General features: G+C 36.6%; 1 protein-coding gene across 5 annotated transcripts in view; it reads right to left on the bottom strand.

The window, feature by feature from the left end:
* Window positions 1-252: 252 nt before the first annotated feature.
* Window positions 253-25,311, bottom strand: part of LOC128205787 (Golgi-specific brefeldin A-resistance guanine nucleotide exchange factor 1-like) — a 35,313-nt gene continuing 10,254 nt past the window's right edge. Inside the window, exons 14-35 of one of the 5 annotated variants that reach the window (XM_052907749.1) lie at window positions 23,829-24,096; window positions 23,236-23,348; window positions 22,652-22,854; window positions 19,478-19,601; window positions 18,266-18,391; window positions 17,889-17,971; window positions 17,298-17,534; window positions 16,777-17,053; window positions 15,970-16,233; window positions 15,367-15,482; window positions 14,620-15,017; window positions 13,101-13,267; window positions 12,585-12,801; window positions 12,081-12,262; window positions 11,629-11,776; window positions 11,136-11,266; window positions 10,743-10,844; window positions 10,178-10,291; window positions 8,414-8,582; window positions 7,569-7,697; window positions 5,724-6,052; window positions 253-2,632 (exon numbers count right to left, since the gene is read on the bottom strand). In XM_052907749.1, coding sequence (XP_052763709.1) covers window positions 2,414-2,632; window positions 5,724-6,052; window positions 7,569-7,697; window positions 8,414-8,582; window positions 10,178-10,291; window positions 10,743-10,844; window positions 11,136-11,266; window positions 11,629-11,776; window positions 12,081-12,262; window positions 12,585-12,801; window positions 13,101-13,267; window positions 14,620-15,017; window positions 15,367-15,482; window positions 15,970-16,233; window positions 16,777-17,053; window positions 17,298-17,534; window positions 17,889-17,971; window positions 18,266-18,391; window positions 19,478-19,601; window positions 22,652-22,854; window positions 23,236-23,348; window positions 23,829-24,096 — 4,116 coding nt within the window. In that variant the 3' untranslated portion in view covers window positions 253-2,413. The remainder of the gene's footprint in view (window positions 2,633-5,723; window positions 6,053-7,568; window positions 7,698-8,413; window positions 8,583-10,177; window positions 10,292-10,742; window positions 10,845-11,135; window positions 11,267-11,628; window positions 11,777-12,080; window positions 12,263-12,584; window positions 12,802-13,100; window positions 13,268-14,619; window positions 15,018-15,366; window positions 15,483-15,969; window positions 16,234-16,776; window positions 17,054-17,297; window positions 17,535-17,888; window positions 17,972-18,265; window positions 18,392-19,477; window positions 19,602-22,651; window positions 22,855-23,235; window positions 23,349-23,828; window positions 24,097-25,311) is intronic. The other 4 variants (XM_052907764.1, XM_052907757.1, XM_052907766.1 and 1 more) reach the window with 4 other exon arrangements.

Below are 25,311 nucleotides of genomic sequence, written 5' to 3'. Positions count from 1 at the left end.
ATACATTACAATTTCTGAAATCAGTCTGGCTTGGTCAAAATCGGTCCAGACCAGCAAATTGCCGGATTTTAGAAGCCCTGGTCTATAGTGACCTTAACCTTCATACACTAAATATACTAGGCAGCCCAAATGAAAAAAAGTTGGTCTCATTGGCCATACACAAACAAAGCAAGGGTTACTGACATATAAGGCATAAATACACATACTGGTACACCTGAATGAGAGGTCATGTAAACAACTAAAACAAGTGCAAATCATTGCCATCTTTTGATGTTTTATTACACATAGATCAAATCATTGTCAATAAATACAACAGAACTGTCACATAAAAATAAAATCTTGAATGTACAATTTCAACGGATAAGAGCAGAATAGTATATAAAACGCATTTCACTACACAATACCAGAAAACAAAAACAGTGTCATTAATTCTTATTTTAGTGAAATAATTACAAAAAACATGTTGACATTTTCAAAAGAAGGAAAATAGTTTGTATTTGTGAAAAAAAAAAACACAAAAAAATAAAATGACGTAAAAGGATATGAAACAAGAGCAATATAATTGGTGCCAATGCTTGTTGATGGCAGGAGATGATTCAACAGAAGTTTTCATTAGTAATGGAAATAATGTGGTTAGCTTTTCTTATAATCAGACTGTCGTACAACCTTTAAATCTTAGTCTGACTTAATAAACACTAACAACAAAACCAAGACTTCAACAAAATGATAACCAAACCTATGAAAAGGTGAACTACTATATACCATACAGATTGTTATAAAAAAGGGACAGCTTGTGTACCACACAAAATTTATATGTTATTTCATGATCAAAAGTTAAGAGATATTCAATTCCTTCAAAGCATATATTGCATACTTGATGTGCTTGTGCAAATTTGATTGGTTGAGACTCCTCAGAAATATGTGTGGACCTTTCTACACATAATAACATTACAAATTTAATTTTTTGTCAAAATTTCGATAAAATGTATACAATATAAATGTTTAGGTTTAAGTAGTATTGCTGACCTCTAAAATTGAACTTCCTTCTTGTCCAATACCAGTACCTCTCTCAGGTCAGCAAATCTAAATATACACCTTGACCTCCGTCTATACTTGTATAGTGTGCGCTAATATCGTCTATATAACACCTACATGTGTTTTAAGAAGAAAAACAATAGTGGTGTTGAAGTAATATCAGCCGTATAACACGAAATCAATCGTTAAAATTTCCTAAATAAATGCTAACAAAACAAATGAAATTATCATGAAAACACTGAAACCATCATCAGTAACTCTGATATCATCGCCAGGGACACTGATACCATTTCTAGTAAACTAGCTTGTACTGTATTGCACTAAAATAACATAAGTAAAACTTATCACAATACCTTTACAACAAGGCGTACAATATCGAATGAGGCATTAACGTATGATATACAATATAACTGCTGTAACTCGAGCAAAAGGTAACCATAAAACTGCGGATTGATTGAGGTCCTTCGATACATGTACATCTACATACATCTTTCTCATATTCAGTGCAAATGGCTTCATATTGCTTATTTTTAGGGGCTATGTTCATCTAGGGGACCAAGAATTTGCTTCTTCACAGACACATTATGAAATCTGCAGTAACACTGTGAATATTACCTTGTAATAAGAACTACGAGACCAAGATGTTTCCCAAATTCAGGGACACGTTATGACATTATTTGCAATAAGCCCCTGAATATGAGCTTGTAAATATAAGAATTAAGGACATAAAATTCTCCCAACGTCAGGGACACATTATGACATAATGTGCAATAACTCTCTGAATATGACCTTGTAAATTCTGAAATAATCTTAAAATAATAAAAGTAGAACAATTTCATTGTGTACAGGTAAATACCATCTTGAATTACCTCACACAATTTGGTATTTTATGATAATGAATTTTGGTATACTTGAAAACTACATCTTGTACTGATAGAAGATTACAAAAGAAAACTCATACAATGCACCGCTAGATGTTATATAAAGTACCTGTTCCTGTTACAGACTCAATCTTATAAAAAAAATACTGCAAAAAGAAAAAAAAATCAAAACAGCACCCCTTTAAACAAAACGATTTTTTTCACTACTTCAATCATTTATCTCAAGTCCTTTTCTGATGATATCTCACATATGTCATAGCTTCAGCAAAGACAGTCATTCCTAAATCACTTATCAGGTAAATTTTAATACATGCACTGTCTGAAGGTAACTTTTTTGTCAATTAAGAAATGAAAGTGGTCAGTTTATCTCATCACAGTTCGTAAGATAATCCATACTCCTGGCATCTTGGCTGTGATGTTTGATTTGTGGGAACAGACGACAACTGTCAGCCTTTATTGTTTTATTAGAATGTATCCTCATATATCATGGACCCTGTTCATGGGATAGTTGGCAAGTGGGGAATCTCTACCGGGACTGTGGACATGGGCGTGCCCTTGGGATGTTCCGTGTCCATGGGGTATTGGGTTGTGCCCTTGGGGGCTTCCGGACGTTCCATGGCTGTGGGAGTGTTCTGCATGCCCATGGGGAGGGGTTGTAGGTCTGCTGGTCTGGAAACTGTGTTGTGTACTCCCAGGTACAAAGACCCCGCTGTTTTCTGGCAGGAAACAAAACAATCGTATTTAAAAAATATTCTCTAACTTGCATGTGTAAATATTTACCAAACTAAGAGTTTGTTCTATCAAGGAATCTGTGACAAAAGATCAATCAATCACTTGTTCAAATCAATTCTTTTATACATGTAACAAATGTCCTTTATATATATAATATCAACCATTTGTTTAAAAAGTAAGTTTCAGTACCAATAAAACTTAACTTTTAGGCATTGCAAGCATATTACAAAAGTCATGCATATATAAAACATGGAGTGTCAAGTGAAAACAAATAAACTTTTAGGTCTTTATAAGGATAGTTAAGTTTGTTGTACATTGATAGAACAGACTCTGTGTGTTTAGTGCTGATGATTAAAGTTTCATTTGCAATTATAAAGATAATAACATGGACATAAGCCACATCCAATATTCATTTCATAGACAAACATGTATTGGTTTTCAGACAATTTAAGAAAAATAAGATATGCTGAAACTGAAAGGTGTTTAGTATGTATTGGTTCAAATAATTCCATGTAATTTTATTAAAAAATGTTAAAGATTCCAAATTGCTCGATGCAGCTCATACATGAATAATTTAAGCTGATAAAAATGATGTTGAATGCCATGCAGTCTACATGAAAATAGGAACATGCTATCCAAACCTGTTTTGTTAGAAATGTCATCGCATTTAAAAGAAAGCAAGACATGGCTAGTACCTAAGAATTATTGATAGGTCTAAAGTTAAAATAGTATAACCACAACATTCATACATGCAATACTGCATCTCATCTTTTTTGTGTTATTAGATATAATTACACCATTAACGTAAAATTTAGCAAACTGCTATTTGGCATATATCATTCAATACAGTATACAGTCTAGCCCCATTTGCTTGCTCGAATTTGCTTGGCTTGAATTCCTCTTAGATTGAACAAGATACTAATGACCGGCTTCTTTAAACTGAAGGTCAGCATTCTTGCTTGGCTTGAATTTTCCGAGGCTCGTGGTATTTTCGTCGGTCCCTAGGAGTTCAAGCCAACGGGGTTTGACTGTATATAGATGTATATAGTTACATATAATATGAATAAAATGATTAAAATCAAATTATGGGTAAGTACTAGGGATGCAAACGAATGGCAAAATAGATATTCGAATATTTGATAATTCTTTCGATCAAATATTCGAATATACAATTATCAAATTACTATTTTTAGAAGTTGAAAAAATACTATTAGGTTTCGCTAAAATAATAGTCTGGGCACTTAACCCTTCGTTGTCATAGCGGGTAAGTGCGATTGACCCTGATTTCCCCCAAAATAGCCTCTGAAACACACAAATTTCAGAAAGAAGGAAAAAAAAAAAAACCGAAATCGAATAATTTAATTTCCACTGCATTTGTTTTAGTAAACAATGCGAAATTAGATCAATTCCTGATGAAATGACATTATGCGCCAACGGAGACTTAATCCATATGACGAGAAGCCTCGTTGTTAGATTGACCTTTACCTAATATTACTATGGCAAAACCAAACCAACTCGGGGTCTTGTAAAATAATAAAATAAAAACAAATGTTTATTTTTAATCATCTATTATGAACCTTATATCAAAACATGGAAAACAGTTTGAAGCACAAAACTTGCACATGTCATTTATAAATATCATTACAGCAATTTGAGCAATATTGCACATCTTTATTTGCAGACAAGACAACAAATTGGGGTGAAGGCCGATTCCTTAAATCGCTAATTGGCATTGTCATTAAATTTATCGTAAATAATTGAAACTTGTTTGTCTATTAGTCAGTTATTGTTTAATTACAGGGACTGGTTTGAGTACCCAACGATTTGTCCCTTATTGATATATATTTACACCTCAACTTCCATTTCTTAAATGCACTGCCTTTCGGCAATTGCGTTCATTAATCGATGAACGCAACATCTTCGGATCGTAATTCATTGCATAACAATATACATGAAAGCTATTGATCTTGTTATTGATTGTATTGTGTCTGCAGGTCCCGTAAAATATAGATCAACATTTTAAAAAGTGTTAGTTTATTATATTTTAAATATATTGGTACCAGAAGTGTTTCAATTTTACGTTTTAAAATGATTTCAAGCGGTTGACATTTTCCCGCGTTATTGTAACGTCATTTGAAAAAATGTTTCTGGTTATAGTCGGGTTGTTCTATTTACAGAATGGGTAAGAACGGATTACTGAAAGGTTTTCTTAAATGAAATGAAGTATTTTTTTTAAATATTCTTGAATGAAATAATAAACTATTGGTGTAAAGATAAGGAATGAATTGTGGGGTTGATGTCATTATCGGGGATATGAACGCAATTGGGTTGGTCAAAGTACGCGTAGAGTCCTTCGGACTCCACACACATTGACCAACCCCATTGCGTTCATACCCCGGTAATGACATCAACCCGGCAATTCATTCCTTAAATGACGCATGTTTAGTGTATTGTCATCATATTCACATAAAAACAAGAAAAACGAGCTTTATACACATCAACATAGTTGTAGGCAAAATATGATTCTTTCTTTATTTAATCAACAAAAAGTCAAATATTCAAATACAGATTTTGACATTCAAATACCAAGCGTTTGATAAAATATTCGAATATTCAAATACTTGTTTGCATCCCTAGTAAGTACTGATGAATCTGTGCAAAAGACACCAAAAGCAATATAAGTGGATGTCAATCCTTATCCAGTTTTATGTTAACGCAGGCATTTAACATTTTTGCTAGAGTGTATGGAATTGCGGCACCAATAAATATCACCATTTTTAAAACATACAAGAAGTTCGATGTGAATGTCTATCCCAGTTTCAGAGTTATTGCCATCATTGGAGTATTGTCCAGGCAACTAACCTAAAACACCAAGGATGTGACCTTAAAGATTTTCCACTTATCAATATGCCCACCTTCGGGAAAGGATAAAAAGTGTCCCGTGAATAATGCTGTTAAAACAAAACTAAAATTAAACCTAAGAGGTGTCAATACCACAGGGTCCATGCAGGGTCCATATCTCACCAGACACATCCCACCATTCACCAAGGAGCAAAAACGGACTTATATACTTACATGAACCTGTGGCGACACTATATGTATGGCTGTACCTTTCATTAACTCAGGGTTCAACAATAGAGGTACTGCTGGGCCCAACATTGGCTCACTTGAACTTTTGGAAAGACCCTCTGGGAAACTTTGTTGGACGTCCCTCACTTGACTTGTTGTTTCTGTGCAAGTTGTTGAGACGCCCCCTGAGGTTGGAACTGTGGGTAATGGTGTGTGCAGGAAGTAGGAGGCTGCCGAGGGAATACCCTGGTCTGCTGTGAGACTAGCCATGTTTTCAGGACTCGTGGGCCGAAAGGACTGATTAGAGACTGATGATGCCCTCTCTTCATTATCCTCTGAGGAATCAGTTTAATTATGGTTATATTACTTTAAATGCTATACATGGTTAGAAGTAATACATAGAGGATATTTGTTTGTTTCAGTGTAATTTATTTTATGGAGTGAGCACCAAAAGCTATATTTTATGAGTGAAATATTTACTTTTAGTGTTGACAAAGTGAAATATTTTATTACCTTGCGCTCAAACAAGCATTTTTTTTTATTACATGCCGAAAAAGGATATAAAAGACCGTTAATTGTCATTTTTCAGAAAAGCATGCCAGAGTGTATGCGAAAATGATGTCGTTGAAAGCGTGTCCTAACACTGTGCGAATGATGTTTGATTTAGAAGTGAAAGCGGGCTAAAATTTTAAAACCATGAACAATATCAAACTGCCATTTCAATGTTTGAAACAGTTAAATATCATTTATATATAACTGATAATAACTGATAAATCTGTTGCTACAACCGATAACTATATAGTACATAGTGTTAGTATTTTAATTTTATAAAATCTATATACATGTACCGTAAATGACTGGGTATTAGACGCTTTTTTTTCCCTCAGATTTCAATGTAAAAAAATGCCTGCGTATAATACCCAGTAACAAGCTTTTGAACTTTTTTCTGTCGATTTCAGGCCGAGAGTTTGTTTAGATTTATGTAGAAAGGGAAGTTACTTGCATCATATCGATTGAGTATATACAGGTTAAAACGGCAGTTGAAGATCGGGATACGGTATAGCGCAGGATGTTTATAATTTCAAAAAAAAAATGTACGATTTAAATTATTAAAATTATTCAATATTAATTTGAATAAAACAATAATTTAACATGCATATAAAAAACAAAGTTGGGCACTGTCAAAATATTTTTGTCAGTTGTACGAAAAGGTGTGAAAAATTCGCACTGCCTTTAGACCTGTTTAACATACCTTACAAATAGTCATAAAGGTACATTTCAGTGCCATCCAGAAACAAATTGTCACACTAAATAATTTTCAGTGCCTATCCTAACATGAAACGAATAAAAATGAAACATATTTTGCATTACCATTGTATGGTTTTAAAGATAACCATCGCCATTTTCACGAAAAAAATATTTTGTCACTGTCAACAAACATGGTGGCCAAGATTGGCAGACGATTATGACATATTTTCAGTGCGTCCTTTAACCCAAAACTTAGATTAAATGTTTTTTCTCAGATTTTTCACGTTTTTTTTTGCCTGGGTCTAATACCCCCTATCGTCTTATACCCAGTCATTTACAGTATATGTTTTAACTCCTACCACCATCTAGTTGTATCTTGTTTATGACATTGTTCTTATGTCATGTTTCTTAATGGTAAATTATAGAGCATAAAAAAACATTTTAATGGTGCTTAAAAGCAACATGCATACTTTATACATCCGTTAGTATTACTCATATTCTTTACCTTACTATCAAATATACATAAATGTACACACATTCTAAAAAATGTGCTTACTAGAATAAACAGAATTTCTATTTTCCTTGTTGCTTGTAATCACCTACCTGCATGGTTCACCAAGCCAGTCTCCCCATGTTCTGTGGTTTCTCCTGTCAACAGGGGGGCTGACTCCTTGGGCTCAGGTGTAGGAGTTTCCTCCCGCTCCATGTGCAGCTTCGTTGGCTCAGGAGCTACTGAGAAATGGCAAGTTTTGAAAACAACATCTAAAGGTTATCTTTTCATTTTTCATTACCTTGCAAAATGCACCTTAATTATGCATGTACATTTTTTTCAAGCTACATGCATTGGAAGGATGAACCCTTTTTCATAAAATGTACAATCTGGTACTGTATTTTTTTTCACAAAAGTATTAAAGCTAAAAATCTACTTTTTGAGCATTGAACAACACTTTCAAAAGCTTTAAAGTGTATATCATTTTTTGTCCAGCCCGCTTTGCAAGACATAGTTGTCAAAATGGCTGTTACTTTTATGTGCTTGCATCTTCGGACTGAACTTTGTCTGGGCTCTTTCTTATAAATGCATAATAGGATTAAAAATAGCTTGCCATGACAATTCACCATGATGAGGTGGCGTGTTACGCATAATTTTCAGGTCTATACCTCAAAGGCCAAGGTAAAGGTTAGAGGTCAAGGGTTGATGAAAAGATCCTTGTCCATGCTGTATATTGACTATACATTATAGGATTTAAAAAAAATTGCCATGAAGGTTCATGATGGTCTGTTCTGAAACATCGTTTCACAGTATTCTGTTTTGCAATTGCATAAACAGCATTATGTTTGTGTCAAAGGCTCTTTCAACGAGCTGGACATGTCGCCATTTGGTGTCTCATTAAGTTTAAAACATTATATTCATATTGTATTCAATATCTATATAATATCAGTTCACATACTAGGTTGTGCTGGTTTGAATAGCTCATCCTTGAGGTGCGGGAGGAATGTGGTGATCCTGTCCCAGGTGAGGCGCCATAGCTGGGACTCACACTCTTCCCCGGAATGGAATATCCCTGCAGTGTCCATCACCAGCAACATGTTCTTCAGGGACTCAGGAATCGCTTCAGCCTGTTACAACAATAAAAGTACTTTAATGTGTGCTGCTTGACCTGCAGGGTTAATTGAAATATGTTAACAAGAGTGACACTCACAAAATACGCCCATCAATAATTTCTTGGATTCTAAGACAACTTACTGTCACATTCTCTGAGTTCAGTGGCTCAAGAATGTATGTTTTGTCCATTGGAGGTTGTGGGAATCTAAACCGACACAGCTACAAACATTTTCAGCAAGTTTGGTGAAGGTCAGATGAGAATTGTTCAAGTTAGAGAGTTGACAAAGCTTAAATGGCAAGGGCAGTAATCCTGAAGTGCTTCGGGGCATTTGGCTGATTATCATACTTGACCGATTTATTTTACCAACAAATATTTTCAGCAAGTTTGGTGAAGATCAGATGATAACTGTTAAAATTAGACAGTGGACAAAGCAAAAATGGCAAATTTTGACCAATTCAAGGGCCATAATCCTGAAGAGCATGGCTGGTTATAGAACTTTGCCAAGAATATATACCAACAAACATTTATAGTAGCAAGTTTGGTGAAATTCGGATAAAAACTGTTCAAGTTTGAGAGTATACAAAGCTAAAATGGCCAATTTTGATAAATTCAGGGGGCCATAACTCTGGAGTGCCTAAAGCGATTAGGCTGGTTATCGAACTTGACCTAGATATTTCACCAACAAACACTTTCATGAAGTTTGGTGGAAATTGGATGAGAAATGTTCAAGTTAGAGAGCGGACAAAGCTAAAATGGACAATTTTGACAAATTCAGGGGGCCATAACTCTGGAGTGCCTAAAGCGATTTGGCTGGTTATTGAACTTGACCGAGATATTTCACCAACAAACACTTTCATGACGTTTGGTGGAAATTGAATGAGAAATGATCAAGTTAGAGAGTGGACAAAGCTAAAATGGCCAATTTTGACAAATTCAGGGGGCCATAACTCTGGAGTGCCTAAAGCGATTTGGCTGGTTATCGAACTTGACCTAGATATTTCACCAACAAACACTTTCATGAAGTTTGGTGGAAATTGGATGAGAAATGATCAAGTTAGAGAGCGGACAACATTGTGGAGCCGCCCGCCCGCCCAATTTTGACAAATTCAGGGGGCCATAACTCTGGAGTGCCTAGAGCGATTTGGCTGGTTATCGAACTTGACCTAGATATTTCACCAACAAACACTTTCATGAAGTTTGGTGGAAATTGGATGAGAAATGTTCAAGTTAGAGAGCGGACAACATTGTGGAGCCGCCCGCCCGCCATGGGTGTTCCCATAATACGGCCATCGTAAGATGGGCGTATAAAAAAGAAAGAAAGCATTTGATATAGTGTCATACTCTCATAAAATCATTACGGTAGTTAATGAAAAAATTCATAAAATGAAATTGATTACCGGTAAACTCATACTAATTTTTTTGGAAAGAAATATATTGATAGGAAAAGTGTGGGAAAACTTTGTCAGCAAACATTCAGTGTCTCTTTTATTGATCCATTTCGTGTCATCGAAATTAATAACTTAATTAAACATCTGCTTCACATTAGTTGAGTGATGCAGCTATAGGCATTCGGTGAAAGCGAGTATTCCCAGTTGTTGGATTACATACAAGCAGGTCACTCCTGTCAGCGTGCATGTACTTGTCCATGAAGTCCAGGATGGTGAGCCACAGGGCTGTGAACGTACTCAGGGACAACAGAGGGGTCAGGTGCTGTAGAAACACCTGTTATACACATGTTATCATTCAGTTCTAAGCAAACATTGTAACATTAATACTCATGCAAAGAAATGCAAGTTAGATACACATAGGTAAGATGCTGTTTTTAAATATACATAATGAGAAATATTTTAATAAATATATTTTTTGATTGGAATCCATGATTGGTCACAATTCAACTACCGTACATCAACTGTTGAATTAATTAATTTTTTGAATCACACTTGTTGTTTTACAAGAAGGGCACTTACTTCAACATCTACTTCATTGACCAAATCATTTTTTATGTAAACAAACTAACAAGCTTGGTGAGTAAAGGGGACCAATGACATCAGCCTGAACTGAAAACCAAACCTTTGCGACTTTGGTAAGAAGCAAGAGCACTTATCATCACTATGCTATTAAACAGTTGGTAAAGAGCCAACTCGCCAAACCACTTTGCCACACCAGTACTTACCTTACAGAGCAGGGTGGAGGCCCTCATTCTCGTCTCCTCCATACCGGACGGGTCTTCGGCGTTAATGTTCTCCATAAGCTTGGTCAACAGGGGGAATAATATCTACAAATTTAAAAGGATATTGACGTTCTTGATGAAACAATATGTAAGAGCAGAATGACATCAGCCATAAAATAATATCTCGAATAAAACTGAAGTAATCATTCATGATCATAATTATATACTAGCAAATCCATTTCATTGGAGAGCTTCAGACATAAGATTTTGATCTTTTATTACATAAAAGTTAAATTTATGAAAATACGGTTTGCTTTTAAAGAAGTTTGAGATTGAAGGAGCGATTTAATTTCACACTAAATAAACCATAACTTAACACCATGCCAAAACCTCTACCTTGTTAAAGCATGCCTCCCACTCAACAGCACATAATGTTTGAAGGTCATGAACAAGCAGCGCCCTCTGTAGGTAGGTAAGGGCCTGGCCCCGAACTTGTCTTCTTGAATCACAGCATAACCGGGCTATACCTGCATTGTTAAGTTTGTCATACTACTTATAGTGATTCTCAGCAGTGAAATAACAATATATTTGGATGATACACAGATATATTTGTAAACAATAAATCTTTACATATAATCCAACAATGGCACTGTGCTCATAATATAATACAATAAATATGTCAATAAGTTTTGTCATTTTTTATATTGAAAGTTTTCAGATTAAAAGATGCAAACTGATAGCGTTGAATTTATAAATGTTTAAGAACATTTCAATTCAAACATCCGCTTTTGTTACCTTTGTCATAACTGTTTATTATTATAAATTCATTTTGGAAAATTTCAACCAAGATTTTTTACTTCTCTGAAATCAGATTATAGCAGATGCTTACCTTGTAAAAGTGGGCACCAGCACTTGACCCATAGAGACTCTGAGCCCATGTCAAAACATGATCCGGGTTCTGAGCTCCCACCCTCCTCTGCCCATGATGAATAGATATTGTTGGCTCGGGTATGCAAAGTGTGCATCAGATCTAGTAGCTGCAAATAAATACAGACAGGACATGTTATGATTAGCAGATTTTAACTAATTGAAAGTCTCTACAAACTTGTTTTCAATGAGCCAAACTTTTTAAAAAACTATAATTTGCTGGTAATGATTCTGTGATGGTTATGGTCGTATGATATCCTTAATATCAGGATAAACAGGGTAATTCATTAATTCAACGAAGGATTCTTAGGAAACTATAGCTTGTGAGAATATAAATGCATTAATTCAAAGAAGGATTGTTAGAAACCTTAGTTTGTGAGTATTAAACTGCAGCACAAGATACTCAGCTCATACCTGTATGGAGAGTGAGTGAAGTTCTGCCTGCAGCTCTCCTCCCTCCCCCTCATCGTCCGAGCCCGTGGCATTGTGCAGATGCCCTGGGGATGAGCTAGACTTCTTCATGTGTTTTGTCTTACCCTTTTGTTTACCTTTCTTATCCTTCACATTACGTGGTGGGCTGGCTTGTTTTTTATGACCTGTTAATAACATATAAATTGACTTTAACTACACTCATATAATATGCATGTACATGGTATCAATTTGTAATATTTTTAAATTCCATAGCTAACCAATTTAACAGGCATTTTTGTAAAATAGATGTGGTACATTGCTTATAATGCTTTTGTAAGAATTAATATAACCTTACTAAAAGTAATAATTTAAACAATTTCAGCAGAGGTAAGGGAATAACTTGATGTTTACATTACTCTTTTCTTCATTTTAATTCAAATCTTAAACCCAGTATCTAGCTAATAATTCTCCAGTCATTCGCACAAAGTATTTGAAAATAAATCACACCTCCATTGAGCGAGGCTTCAGCAAAAGCTCGTATGGCATGTACACAGCTCTCAAAGTTGAGAGGCGTTACATGGGCGGCATCTCGCACCAGGAAAGACAAGGTCTCTGAGGACTTCAACAACGACTTGCTATCACAGAAATGTACGGGCTCGTTAAGCTCTATACTGTACTGGTTGTATGGAGCTAATTTTTTGTATAATGGCTCATCTTTATTCACCTACAATACAGAATAGGGCTCATTGATTTTTTTAAAAAATTTTTTATCACTTTTCAACTATTTAAAGTTACAATAAAGCTTTCTAAAATGAAGAATTTTTTATCCATTGCTTCCTAATTGCGTCCTTTAAAGTTTTGTCTTTTTACTCTTTAAATAGTTAAAAAACAAGGATTAACTGCTAACTTATTAAAACAGCTTATGTTGACTACACACGAAACATAAAACTGACATAAAATTGGAAACTATTGACACTTCTTTCAGTGCAATGCACACTGAAGATATTAAAGACCCACACATACCAGCATCCAGGATCCATTCTCAGGCACTGCCTGCACCTCAAACTCCCCGTGTGAGTTATTGGCATTGGGGCGGTTCCTTATCTCATACTCGCTGTCAGAGTTGTAGTCCCGATCCCCGCCCACCCGATGACCATTCCCACTTGGCAGCTCACTGTCACTCAGGGCCTCTGGGTAAACATGCAAGGTTAGGTAATGAATTCAGAAAGAAAGTAGTCTGGCATTCAATTCCAATTATAAATGCAATTGATGTTAACTTTAATCCTGCCTTAAGATTTAACTTTTTAATTTTAACTGAATACTATGCAATTAAAGAGATACTACTATTAACATGTAATTAACAGTCAACTTCTATATGAAAATAAAATTATGATTACCGTATTTTCCCGATTATAAGGCGATCCGCTTATAAGACCACCCCCCTACTTTGCCCATGAAATCTGGTGTTTTTGCCTTGACTCGTTTATAAGACGGGGTAGATTTTTAAAGCAAATCCAGCACTTGAAATTCTCCAAGTCTGTGATAATGTTCAAACTTAACAGTCAAATATCAACTTAATTTGTTCATTTGCTTGGGATTATTGATTTTTATTTTCCGATGGTATGGTATGTTTGAACCAGCCTAGACGCAATTTTGGGATTTAAGGGGGTTCATACGGTATTTGATTGACCTATTTAAATACAAACCATTGCAGTGCATCTTTGATCTTTACACAGCTCGTGCTGTGACGTCACAAATTGTACTGTTTGATCTGCAGCCGACAAACAGAACAAATTCCATTACATGTGTTGATGAGTTATATTTTCGCAAGTGTTTGTTTGGATTGCAGTTGATGGGACTTAAATTTTGAGTAATAAATAACCATCGATGATTGCGGATAAATTAATGTAACGATTAATGAAATATGTACTGAAATCTGCTAGTTACATGCATGTGCATGATATATATGCAAAGCCTTATAGTAAGGAAAAAGTAAGTTTTATTTACGACATAGAAAAAATAACAATGCATTTAAAAAAAAAAAAAATTGTCAAAATATTTTTATTTTAAAATTAACAAAATATGTCTCCTGTGAAAAACAACGTGTTTGGACCGATAACATTTGTTATATTGAGTGTCCATCGTAGCGAAACAAAGCAGATCTATGGTCGTCTTAATCCTATGGGTGTGATCGTGTCACTTTATTGGGGTATCCACAGACAATAAATCAGTCAGTTGAATACCTTATGTTAAATATTCCTGATTATGACTCTATTCTTTATGAAATTCTTATAGACTTGCCTATAAGACGGGCCCCTACTTTAAGGTTCAAAATCAGGACCAAATTTCCCCGTCTTATAGTCGAGAAAATACGGTATGCACAAATTTCAACCTTTAGAATTCCAAAGAGTCTTTATCCCAATAAGGTATACGGTAAATACATACATTTATGTATCTATGAAAGAAGTTTTATTAAGGAAAGAGATTAAAAAATGACATGTACTAATAAATTTAACAATAAGAAACTGTAAACTACACTGACCTGCTTCTCTGAGTCCCTCTGGCAGGTTGACCCCAGAATTGACCTGAAGCACAGGTGGGGGGTTAACCCCTGCCCCCACAACCTCCAACAGCGTGAACAGTGTGTACCAGTCCTGGCTTGCATGAATATTGGCTGCGTTCGTCCGCAACATGTCATGTAATCCATACGATACCTGCTGACATATCTGAACACTGTGCACCACCTGTGGTTTCATCATCAACAGTACCTGGATGGAGCTTAACACCTGTGGGGCAATGTCTTCCCGCCGTAACAGACGGATGGAGATTCTGAGCAGCCCCACCACTGTCCGCTCCACCATGAACGTGCGCTCTGGAGCATTCACCACCAGGTTATAAATGTGCTCCTTCACTGACTCCCATATAGGGGTCACTCTGTCCCTGCATGTAAGGATACAACATTACTGAAGACACAGGATAAATATCAAACATTGTGTAATAGGGGTTACAATGCCAAGTAGTTTAGCTGGTCTAGAGATTTTTTCTAGCCATTCCAATATTCAGATATTCCAAATGGGTAAAACCTTCAAAATCAGGCTGAATTCCTCAGAATTTCATTCCCAATTTAATGATTTAGCAAAACAGTTTACCAAATAATGGCTTAAGTACCTCTTCCTGCAATGACAACAAAAAAGGACTGTCAGAATAAGAATTGAATATATTTTACCATGCATTCATTTAGACACACATTTAGGTTGTGACTAATTTTTAATAAGTTACCCGTCCATACCTGTTCTGAAGTATACAGGTGATGAACTGCTCAAAGAAGAACACGGCTGCGTCCTCATCGTAGTTGGTTCCCTTTGACTCATGGGCTTCTTCACCTTCTGAAGCTAACATCAGGGCCTGAAACACACACAGACACAAAACTAACTGAGAGTAAAAGGAAAATGATCATGTTGGTTCACTATAATCAAATTATGAACAAGAAATAAACATAAGCAATAGACCATCAAACAATAGCACAGTGAAGATCATGCAAATACTTGTATGTTGATTATTATCCAGGTGAACAAAGGGCATAATTCAACAAGTATTTAAGTCAGAGTTATGAGCCTGTTGATTAATTTGAATAACTTGAATGTTTTTTAGTTATGGACAGGTTAAAGTTTTAGGTTTTGCACAACAATGTCTACGCCGATGACACCAAGGCTATGACAGTACGATGAATACCTCAAGTAGTTTTCCTTGAAAAAACAGGCAAGGTGGAAATGTTAGAAATATCTTCACATTCTTTAATGGAACCATTGTGATAAAGGACTAGATAGAGGAATACAGTTTTTTTCATACAGTTTTAAATTAACATTTATGTCTTGTACATGTATATTTTTACCTTGATGAGCTCATGTAATGACTCCTCTCTGAGAAACTTGCTGTCCACTATGAGTTGTTCTAGCTGGCAGTCTCGTATACACTTGCTGGCAGCCTTGGTGGCCTCCTCCTCCTCGGGGCTGGGACCCTTGCTGCCTGGAGACTCTGCCATTGTGAAGTACGAGTAAAAACTGCTCAACACTCCCGTCTCGGACCGCTGGTTTGACCCCTGGCTCTCCTCCTTTACCAGGCAGATCTTTCCTGTAGGGCTGATAAAGTCCTCCACCTGATGTAGACATGAAAAGCATTCATGAATCATGATAACTTTTAATCACTCTATTACTACCAGCTTTGCATTTTTCAACTGAAAATGGGGCTGAAACTTGGACCCATTCCCAATCCCTAAAGGTATAAAAAATAAATAAAAAATGCAAGAGTCAATATTCACAATCCTATAAATAGGTTTACTCTTAAACAGTACTTTAGTAGTTGCTATATATGTTTAACAACAATACAAGGCTCTTAAAATTCTTGAAACCCAGGAGCTTAAAGGGAGGTTTGCTTTCTTTCTTTGTCTGTCTACACTATGGTAAATTCACAAGTTAAGCCATTTTGTCACTATTTTTACAATTCTAAGGGCCCTGGCCACCATCCCAATAAGTTAAGAAAAACACTGACTATCTCAGAGCTTGTAATTGTTTACTTGTGGCAATGGTGTAACTCTGGCTAAAATTCTTGTGTTATTTTTTTTTAATTTTTATAGCTCCAAAAAGGTTTAAGCGTGAAAACTATCAATTGCCTATCCATACTATGAAGAAGTCTATCCTACCTCAACCATGCACTTGGGTAAGAGTTTTGCCCTGTAGAGTTGCAACATACAATCAAGAATGTTCTTCCAGCCCTCCCGCAATATGTCACCATGCCGATGGGCCAGCGTGAACACTGTCCGAGCGGACAGCTGGGCTTTCATATTTATACCGAACGAGATGGGGATATTTTCTGGGGCCTCTGCTGTGCTCAGCAGAGTTGTGAACTTGCACAGGGATATGACTAGGTTGTCAAATACATCACTCATGCCATAGTGGGCAGATATCATTGCACATTTCCTAAAACAAATATTTGTGAATAAATAATTCAGATCAATTTCAATTGTACTACAAAATGAGAAATGTGAACTTTTAAGGTTATTGAATGTAGCAGCTTTAATTTATTATAAATCTATTACAATAGCTCTAGGGAAAGTTTTATCTTTGTCAAAATCTGCATTTTTCTTTTTTGACCAACAAAATTATTAATACCATTACATCAACATTGACAATGAAATAAGTATGCAATATATCCGCTCAGTACCTAAAGCCAGATATAGCCTTAGATATGATTGCCTCGTCGGATGACTTGTCAAAAACAAATGAGAGAGCAGCAACTGTTGGTCCCCAGATCAGGGTGAAAAGGTCGTGGTCGAATGCTCCAGTGGGAGCATGACAGAATCCCCCATCCCGCTGGGCCCCACGCTTTAGGAGAACCTTCCACAGGTAGTTCTCCCGGACCAGCCCTGTCTGCTCAGAAGGCATAACAATCTCATCAGTCCTGGAAAAATAAAGATTATACACTAGTTATTTTTAACACTTGTAGATATTTGTGATACTTTGGAATACGTCCAACTCAACTAACTTTATCCTAATCTTTATCTAAATACACTTCTTAACAATGAAACTGTATTCTAACACAGATTCCCAGTCATATAACAAATAGTTTAGCAGTTTTTACATTGAATTATGAAAGCAATCGCCAATATTTATTTACAAAATATGATCCTATTATTTGCCAACAAATTGTTTGAATGACAACTGGCCAATAATGTTTATTCATTAGACTACACCATTGGGAAGACATTTGCATCTACCAAAACATTCGTGTAGAATGATAGAGCAGAAGACTTACTTAATGGCATGGTATATTTCCACCAGCATCTCACCCTCAAAGTCCTCGCCACCATTGGTCGCCTTCAGATTTCGCTTGAATTGCTGTATTGAAAATGGGGTTTCAAACAAACTGATACAAAACACTCTTATACAAGTAGTTTATAATCTCTTCAGAAGAATTTTAGCTCATTTTTCTTTTTCACAAACTGACTACTGTTATACTGTAATACTACATGATTGTATCCAGCGGGTGAAAGCCACAAGCTTCTACCTTCTCCTATATATAATTTCCTCTTAAACATTTTTTGCTTTCAGACCTAAGTATGTTCTCATTAAAAGTCAATGACACAATGGCTGGTCTAATAACTGAACATGTATACGGAATCTTTGACTTACATCAATGGTCATAGGAATGCTTTGTTTCTTCACATTGTGGTTGTGCTGATCCACATTCAACATGATGATGGCGTACGCCAAGGTAAAAGCTGCATCTGCATTTGCAAATGGCTCCCCATTAGATTTCTGAAAAAGTAATTGGAACATATCTTAAATGCTTTTTACTATTAATTTAACCTGTCATTCTATTACAAAACATCTTACAAGGATTATATTATCTTACATGCTTCTTATTAGTGTCATAGATAAATTTGGTACATTTATGCAACCACAATTTGACCACCTTTATCATGTAACTTGAGTGAAGGAACAAGTAATAATTGAAAGAAGAAAAGGTCAATCATTCATTATGTCTATTCATTTGTTTTTGTGATCAAAATTGTATGTCATCCCCTATGGTTGTCTCATTCAGTTCCATGACATACATGACATTGTGAAATACTAAAAAATATGTATGGTATGTATAGAATGCTTGAAACATAAACATAGGGACTTACATATAAAGTACCTATTGCTGCTGACACTGTTATCAATAGCACTATTTTTGAAGGATATTTGGGGCAAGTTATTTTAATATCATTCTAATGATTAAAGAGATATGGAGCAGACATAATATGTTAAGTTATTAAATGGTTAAAGAGATATGTAGCAGCCACAAAATAGAGCCATATGACTTTTTAACCCCTTAGTGTGACCTTGACCTTGAACCGAGCTAGTTTCAGAATATGCTGTTCACATTGTCTCAATATTATGTAGATTTGTTGTGACATATTTCAAAATCCTATAAAAAGATATGGAGCGAACATGAAATGTAGTCATATGACCTTCACCTTGGAGATAGCTGGTTGCATGTTATCTGCACATCATCTCAATATGGTGAACAATTGTGGCGATTTATTTCCATATCCTTTATGCAGTTCAAGAGGTAAAGAGAGAACATATTACAGTCATATGACCTTAGATCTCTAAGGGTGTCTTTGACCTCAAACCGAGCTGGCTGTAGCATGTGCTCTGCACATTTTCTCAATATCATTAACATTTGTAGGAAGTTATTCCAAAAATCTTCAAAAGATATAGAGCAGACATGAAATGTGACCCACAGAGGGACAGATAGGCAACTTGAGCAAAACAAATATGTCTCCCCATTCATGAGAGGAGACATAATGAAAAGATAAAAAAGACATGATGGTAAACTCCAGTCACACAACATACATGCCAATGGTCTGCAAAGCAATCTAGCACCATGGAGATGACAGGGGCTTCCCCTGGAAGTCTGAATGCCTCCAGGTATTGTCGAAGGGCCTCATCTATACGCAGGTCCTCAAAGTGGAATGACCTAGGAAGAAAACATATGGGTTAAGCAACAAAAGAGCAAGGAAATATTGATCCCATCAATTACAATCAAAATCAGTTCAATGTATATAAATATTATCATAGGGATTTAATTACAGTAAAACTGCGGTCGTTCAAACAAGCGGTCGTTCGAGAACCGGCGTTCCCTCGAGGTCGGAGCTTGGTCCCGAATTTTTGTCCTTCTATTTTCATATAAAATATACCTACGCTGCATCGTAACCTAGTTATGTCGAGGAGTTGAGCAATATATTCGGTCCCAAGTACACAAATCATGCACAAAACCTTATGACTCCCTCGAGGTCATAATCTCACACTTTTTACCGAACGCGTGTTCCAAAATAAACAAAATTGCTAGGTATTAAATTTTTGTAACTTGTAAAAATGTTGAAAGGCAATTTGATAAGGTGTGAAAAACCATTTAACATTGTGATATTAGTTTATATTGGCATTTAAGAAGATAATTATGAGAAGTGAATGACGAGAAGTTAATTGTGAGAAATTTAATTGAGTAACAAAAATATGAATAAACACTACCATATTGATCCAACATCGGAATCTCTGAGAATTCCTTCTTGTCACTTTGGTTTGCAATATGGCAATTTTGTAAAAATAAAATTTACTATTTATTCATTTATTGATATTTCTTATACATTTTATATTTAGTATACATATAGTATACGACAGCCTTTGAACATATGTGCGATTTCCACAACGCAACACACAATCTGTGTCTTAGTAAACAGATGACTTCAAACTTAAAATACACTGAAAGATATTTCATTACAGACTGGAGAATTGAAAATCGGGTCGTTCGAAACATCGGTTCTCTCGAGGTTTAGGCTCGGTCCCCGGCGACCTCGAGCGATCGCAGTTTTACTGTACATGGTAAGATCATACTATATTGTACCTTTAGGACAATGCTTATTGTCAGCATGTTTTTCAATTTTATGACTTAATATGGAAACAACCACTGTTGAATACAATCAAAACAAGAGATGTTTGTCAAACATTATGCCCCCCCTGAGCGCCATGTTGTCAGGATTATATGGACAATTGAATGAAATATGCATGGACCGAAATGACAGCTGATTTGTCGCTAACATTGTATGCCGTTGAGGCAGTTTTAAGATTATGACCATTCAAAGTTTGAGGATAGAGTGTGTTATGACCATGACCTTTGACTCTATGACCTCAAAATCCATAGTAGTCATCAGCTGGTCACCAGAAATCTAAATGTTAAGTTTGAGGGCCATGGGTGCAGGCATTGACAAGTTATCACACAGACAAGCAATTTCGTTCAAGGTCACTGTAACCTTGACCTTTGATCCAATGACCCCTTAAATCATACGGGGTCATCTACAGGTCAGACACAACTCCAAGTCAAGTTTGAGGGCCATGGGTGCAGGCATTGTCCAATTATCACTTGAAACATTTTCGTATATAAGGTCACTTTGAACCTGACCTTTGACCCAATGACTCCTAAAATCAATAAGGGTCATCTCCTGGTCAGGCCCAACTTACATGTCAAGTTTGATGATCATAGATTCAGGCATTGTTGAGATATCACTGGGAGAAGATTTGTTAACTTTTTTGCGTTAAAGGTTACTGTGACCTTGACCTTGGCCTGATGACCCCCAAAGTCAAGAGGGGTCATCTACTGGTCAGGCCCAACCTTCATGTCAAGTTTGATGACCATAGGTCCAGGAATTATCGAGTTTGCTTTCAAGGTCACTGTGACCTTGACCTCTGACCCCTTAAATCAATAGGGGTCATCTACTGGTCAGGCCCAACCTCCAAGTCAAGTTTGAGGGCCATGGGCGTAGGCATTGTTGAGTTATCACTCGGGCAACCTTTTAACATTCAAAGTCACTGTAACCTTGACCTTTGGCCCAATGACACCTAAAATCAATAGGGGCCATCTACTGGTCAGGCCCAACCTCCAATTCAAGTTTGATGGCCGTGGGTGCAGGCATTGTTGAGTTATCACTCAGACAACCTTTTACCATTCAAGGTCACTGTGACCTTGACCTTTGGCCCGATGACCCCTTAAAAACAATAGGGGTCATCTACTGGTCAGGCCCAACCTCCAAGTCAAGTTTGAGGGCCATAGGTGCAGGCATTGTCGAGTAATGACACGGACAACCTTTTACCATTCAAGGTCACTGTGACCTTGACCTTTGGCCCAATGACCCCAAAAAACAATAGTGGTCATCTACTGGTCAGGCCCAACCTCCAAGTCAAGTTTGAGGGCCATGGGTGTAGGCATTGTCGAGTTATCACATGGACAACCTTTTACCATTCAAGGTCACTGTGACCATGACCTTTGGCCCGATGACCCCCAAAAACAATAGGGTTTATCTACTGGTCAGGCCAAACCTCCAAGTCAATTATGAGGGCCATAGGTGCAGGCATTGTTGAGTTATCAGTCAGACAACCTTTTACCATTCAATGTCACTATGACCTTGATCTTTGACCCGATGAGCCCCAAAAACAATAGGGGTCAGCTACTGGTCAGGCCCAACCTCCAAGTCAAGAATGAGGGCCAAGGGTGCAGGCATTGTCGAGTTATCACTCCGACATCCTTTTACCATTCAAGGTCACTGTGACCTTGACCTTTGGCCCGATGACCCCAAAAAACAATAGGGGTCATCTAATGGTCAGGCCCAACTTCCATATCAAGTTTGATGACCATAAGTCTAGGCATTGTTGAGTTACCACTAGGACAAGCTTTAAAATTATTTTACCATTTAAGGTCACTGTGACCTTGACCTTTGACCCGATGAGCCCTAAAATCATTAGGGGTCATCTACTGGTCAGGCCCAACCTTCATGTCAAGTTTGATGACCATACGTCCAGGAATTGTTGAGTTATCACTCGGACAAGCTTTGGTCTACCGACAGACCGACCGACCGACATGCCTGTGCAAAGCAATATACCCCTCTTCTTCGAAGGGGGGCATAATTAAAGAATTAAAAGAGATACCAGAGTTTTGAAGACAAAAAGAAGAATGACATATTCATATTGTAAGCATACTTAACAAAAGCCTCCAGCAAGGGTGTATTGTTTCTCTTGGTGATAAACTCCCCGAGGACCTTCTTGTCTATTTTAGGGTTTTCCTTGATGAAGTTGACGACCTCCCCGGGGTCAAGGGGATCCTTGAGGAGGCCCTGCTCCTGCAGATAGTGGATTCCCTTTCCTGGCTTCTGGTTGAAGTACTCTGTACCGGTGTTGTACACCTGAAGGGAACATGTTAGAATGTTTATAATGCATGCAAATGGCATTTAGTGTCAGATTACAGTGATATCAAACACAATTTAAAAACATGGGTCAGCTTTTGAAATTGATTTTTTTTTTTTTAAATCGGGACTAACAACATGATATAAACAGATGAACTCCAAGCACCTCTCTGATACCATTCCATCATACTGAATTCAGGTATACATGCTGATAAACATATACAGTATCACTCTTTTCACTGTTGAGGTCCGGAGATATTGTTTGAGTTGGATTTTATATTTATTACATGAAGATAAGTGAACAAATACATGTGCTAGTTCAATTTTTGCCACATGAATGCTTGTTACATTTAATATGGAAAATACTGTTCATGTTCATACCCTTTTCCTCTGTTTGAGGGCGTTCAGCTCATCATGTGACGGCAGGTGCTCAGAAACCTTCATCCTGTTCGGCTTAATGAAAGGTCCCTTTTTAGGCTCAATTCCTTTTTTATCTGAAAAAGAACACATATTTGATGTGATTAAACACGTTTTAAACAAAACTCATTTTGGAAAATGACAACATTTCCTTGGATAGTTCTAATTGCTCTATTTCTATATTTACTTATCAAATTCCAAGCATGGTTTTATTGATTGTCATCTTATGAAATGGTAAGGCCTGAAAAAAAACAGGCCCTTCCTACTGGTGAGGCCCCGACATTACAATTTTTATTGACCATTGGTTTGTTTTTTAAATTGAAAAAAAGTGTGTACTTTAAAAACCTTTCAAGCTTTCTTGGAAAGAATTATAAAACGCCATTCCCAAATGATGACAATAATGTTTTAATATGAAGCCTTATAAATGTAAAAAGTCTACCTACCCTACCTGTTTTTGAAAAGGAAGTGACCCTAACCAAACCAACTTTTTTTTACCTAACAAAAAATTCATCAAACATACATTTATTTTATATTTATATAACACATCTTTCACTCACTTGGAACTAAATCCTTGGCCTGCATGATCTTTTTAGCCATGGCATAGCCAGTGGTGGGTGGACCAATGACCTTATCTGACCCTACCACATCCTTCATCTCCCCTGAACCGGTCTCCTCTGGCCCTGCAGGATCAGTGAGGTCTTGCTGGGGTTTGGTGGCGGTAAGGATGCGGGTGTGGCAGTGCTGCTCAATCCCATCAACCACTGTGACCAGGGCGTCCAGCGACAGTAGGTGGGTAGAGAACAGTCCTGACACCGGGAAGGCATTCTGAAGTAAGGATATATTGATATTTATTAGGGATGCAAACGAATATTCGAATATTCGATCAAACGTTTGGTATTCGAATGTCAAAATCGGTATTCGAATATTCGAAAAGAAAGTTTGATAAAGAGAACAAAACACATTGTGCCTTCATCACTGGTGTTGTGTTTATAAAGCTCGTTTATCTTGTTTTTACTACGATTGGCCCCTAATCCCAGAGGTGTGAATGTGATGACAAGACACGCGTCATGTGTCATTTAGGGACATATCGTCGGGTACTATAAAAAGTCCCCCTATTTTTACATTAACTGGCTAGGGATCAGATTTAACACGAATGTTTTATCTTGGCTGCAAATTATGCTGTGCAACATAGCGCGAATCGAGGTGATGATATGATTGCCACAATAATGTAATATTGTGCTCAATAATGTTGTTACATACAGTGGAAACTCACTTAACCGGACAAGGTCCGGACTGGGCAAAATTTCCGGTTAAGTGAGGATTCCGGTTTAGTCAGGATTTGATGTACGGAGTAAGTTTACTCAAATTATTAACTGAGTTAACCTAAAGGGAAGTTGACGTTTAGACAGAGGTTGAGACATGATTAAAGCACATACAAAAGTGATAAACATAATTAAACATTTCTGCGATTTTATAATCATATTTTTTTCCAAGTCTTAAAATAAAACAACTCGCGTAATTTAATGCTTGTTAAGTATGTTTGATAGTTTAATTAACGCACCGCTCTTATTTGATTCAATCATAGAAGTCTTTAGATAAAACAACCCTCCAAAATGATCACTTAATAACCGTTTCTAGTTCTTTATTTTCTGCAACAAACAAATTAATGTTTCAATCAATTTTCTTTTCACAAGTTTGATTATCGTTTGATTATCGCGCGGCAGTCAATCCACAGCGCAATCATCATTATCGATTATCGAGTTAACACAACATCACAGGTGCAATATTTAACGACGCACCGGCTGTCAAAACAAAGTGTGACCAAGTGACACGCAATTCGCGAATTCCTAATAAACAACATCATTTTGACATGTTTGAACAAATATAAGTCCGGTTTTGTGAGGTAAAATTACGTTGACAAGTAACAAATTTTCTCGATTTTTTGTCCGGTATCCGGAATTCCGAGGTTCCGGTTTTGTGGGGATTATTTTACATTGAAAATAGAAGGGGAAAACCGGGACTCTGAAAAAAGTCTGGTAT

This window comes from Mya arenaria, chromosome 2 (genome assembly GCF_026914265.1).
Source record: "Mya arenaria isolate MELC-2E11 chromosome 2, ASM2691426v1".
In the NCBI taxonomy this organism is placed as follows: Eukaryota; Metazoa; Mollusca; class Bivalvia; order Myida; family Myidae; genus Mya; species Mya arenaria.
Note: the sequence above shows the minus strand (reverse complement) of the source record. Positions and strands in the feature narration are given on the sequence as shown.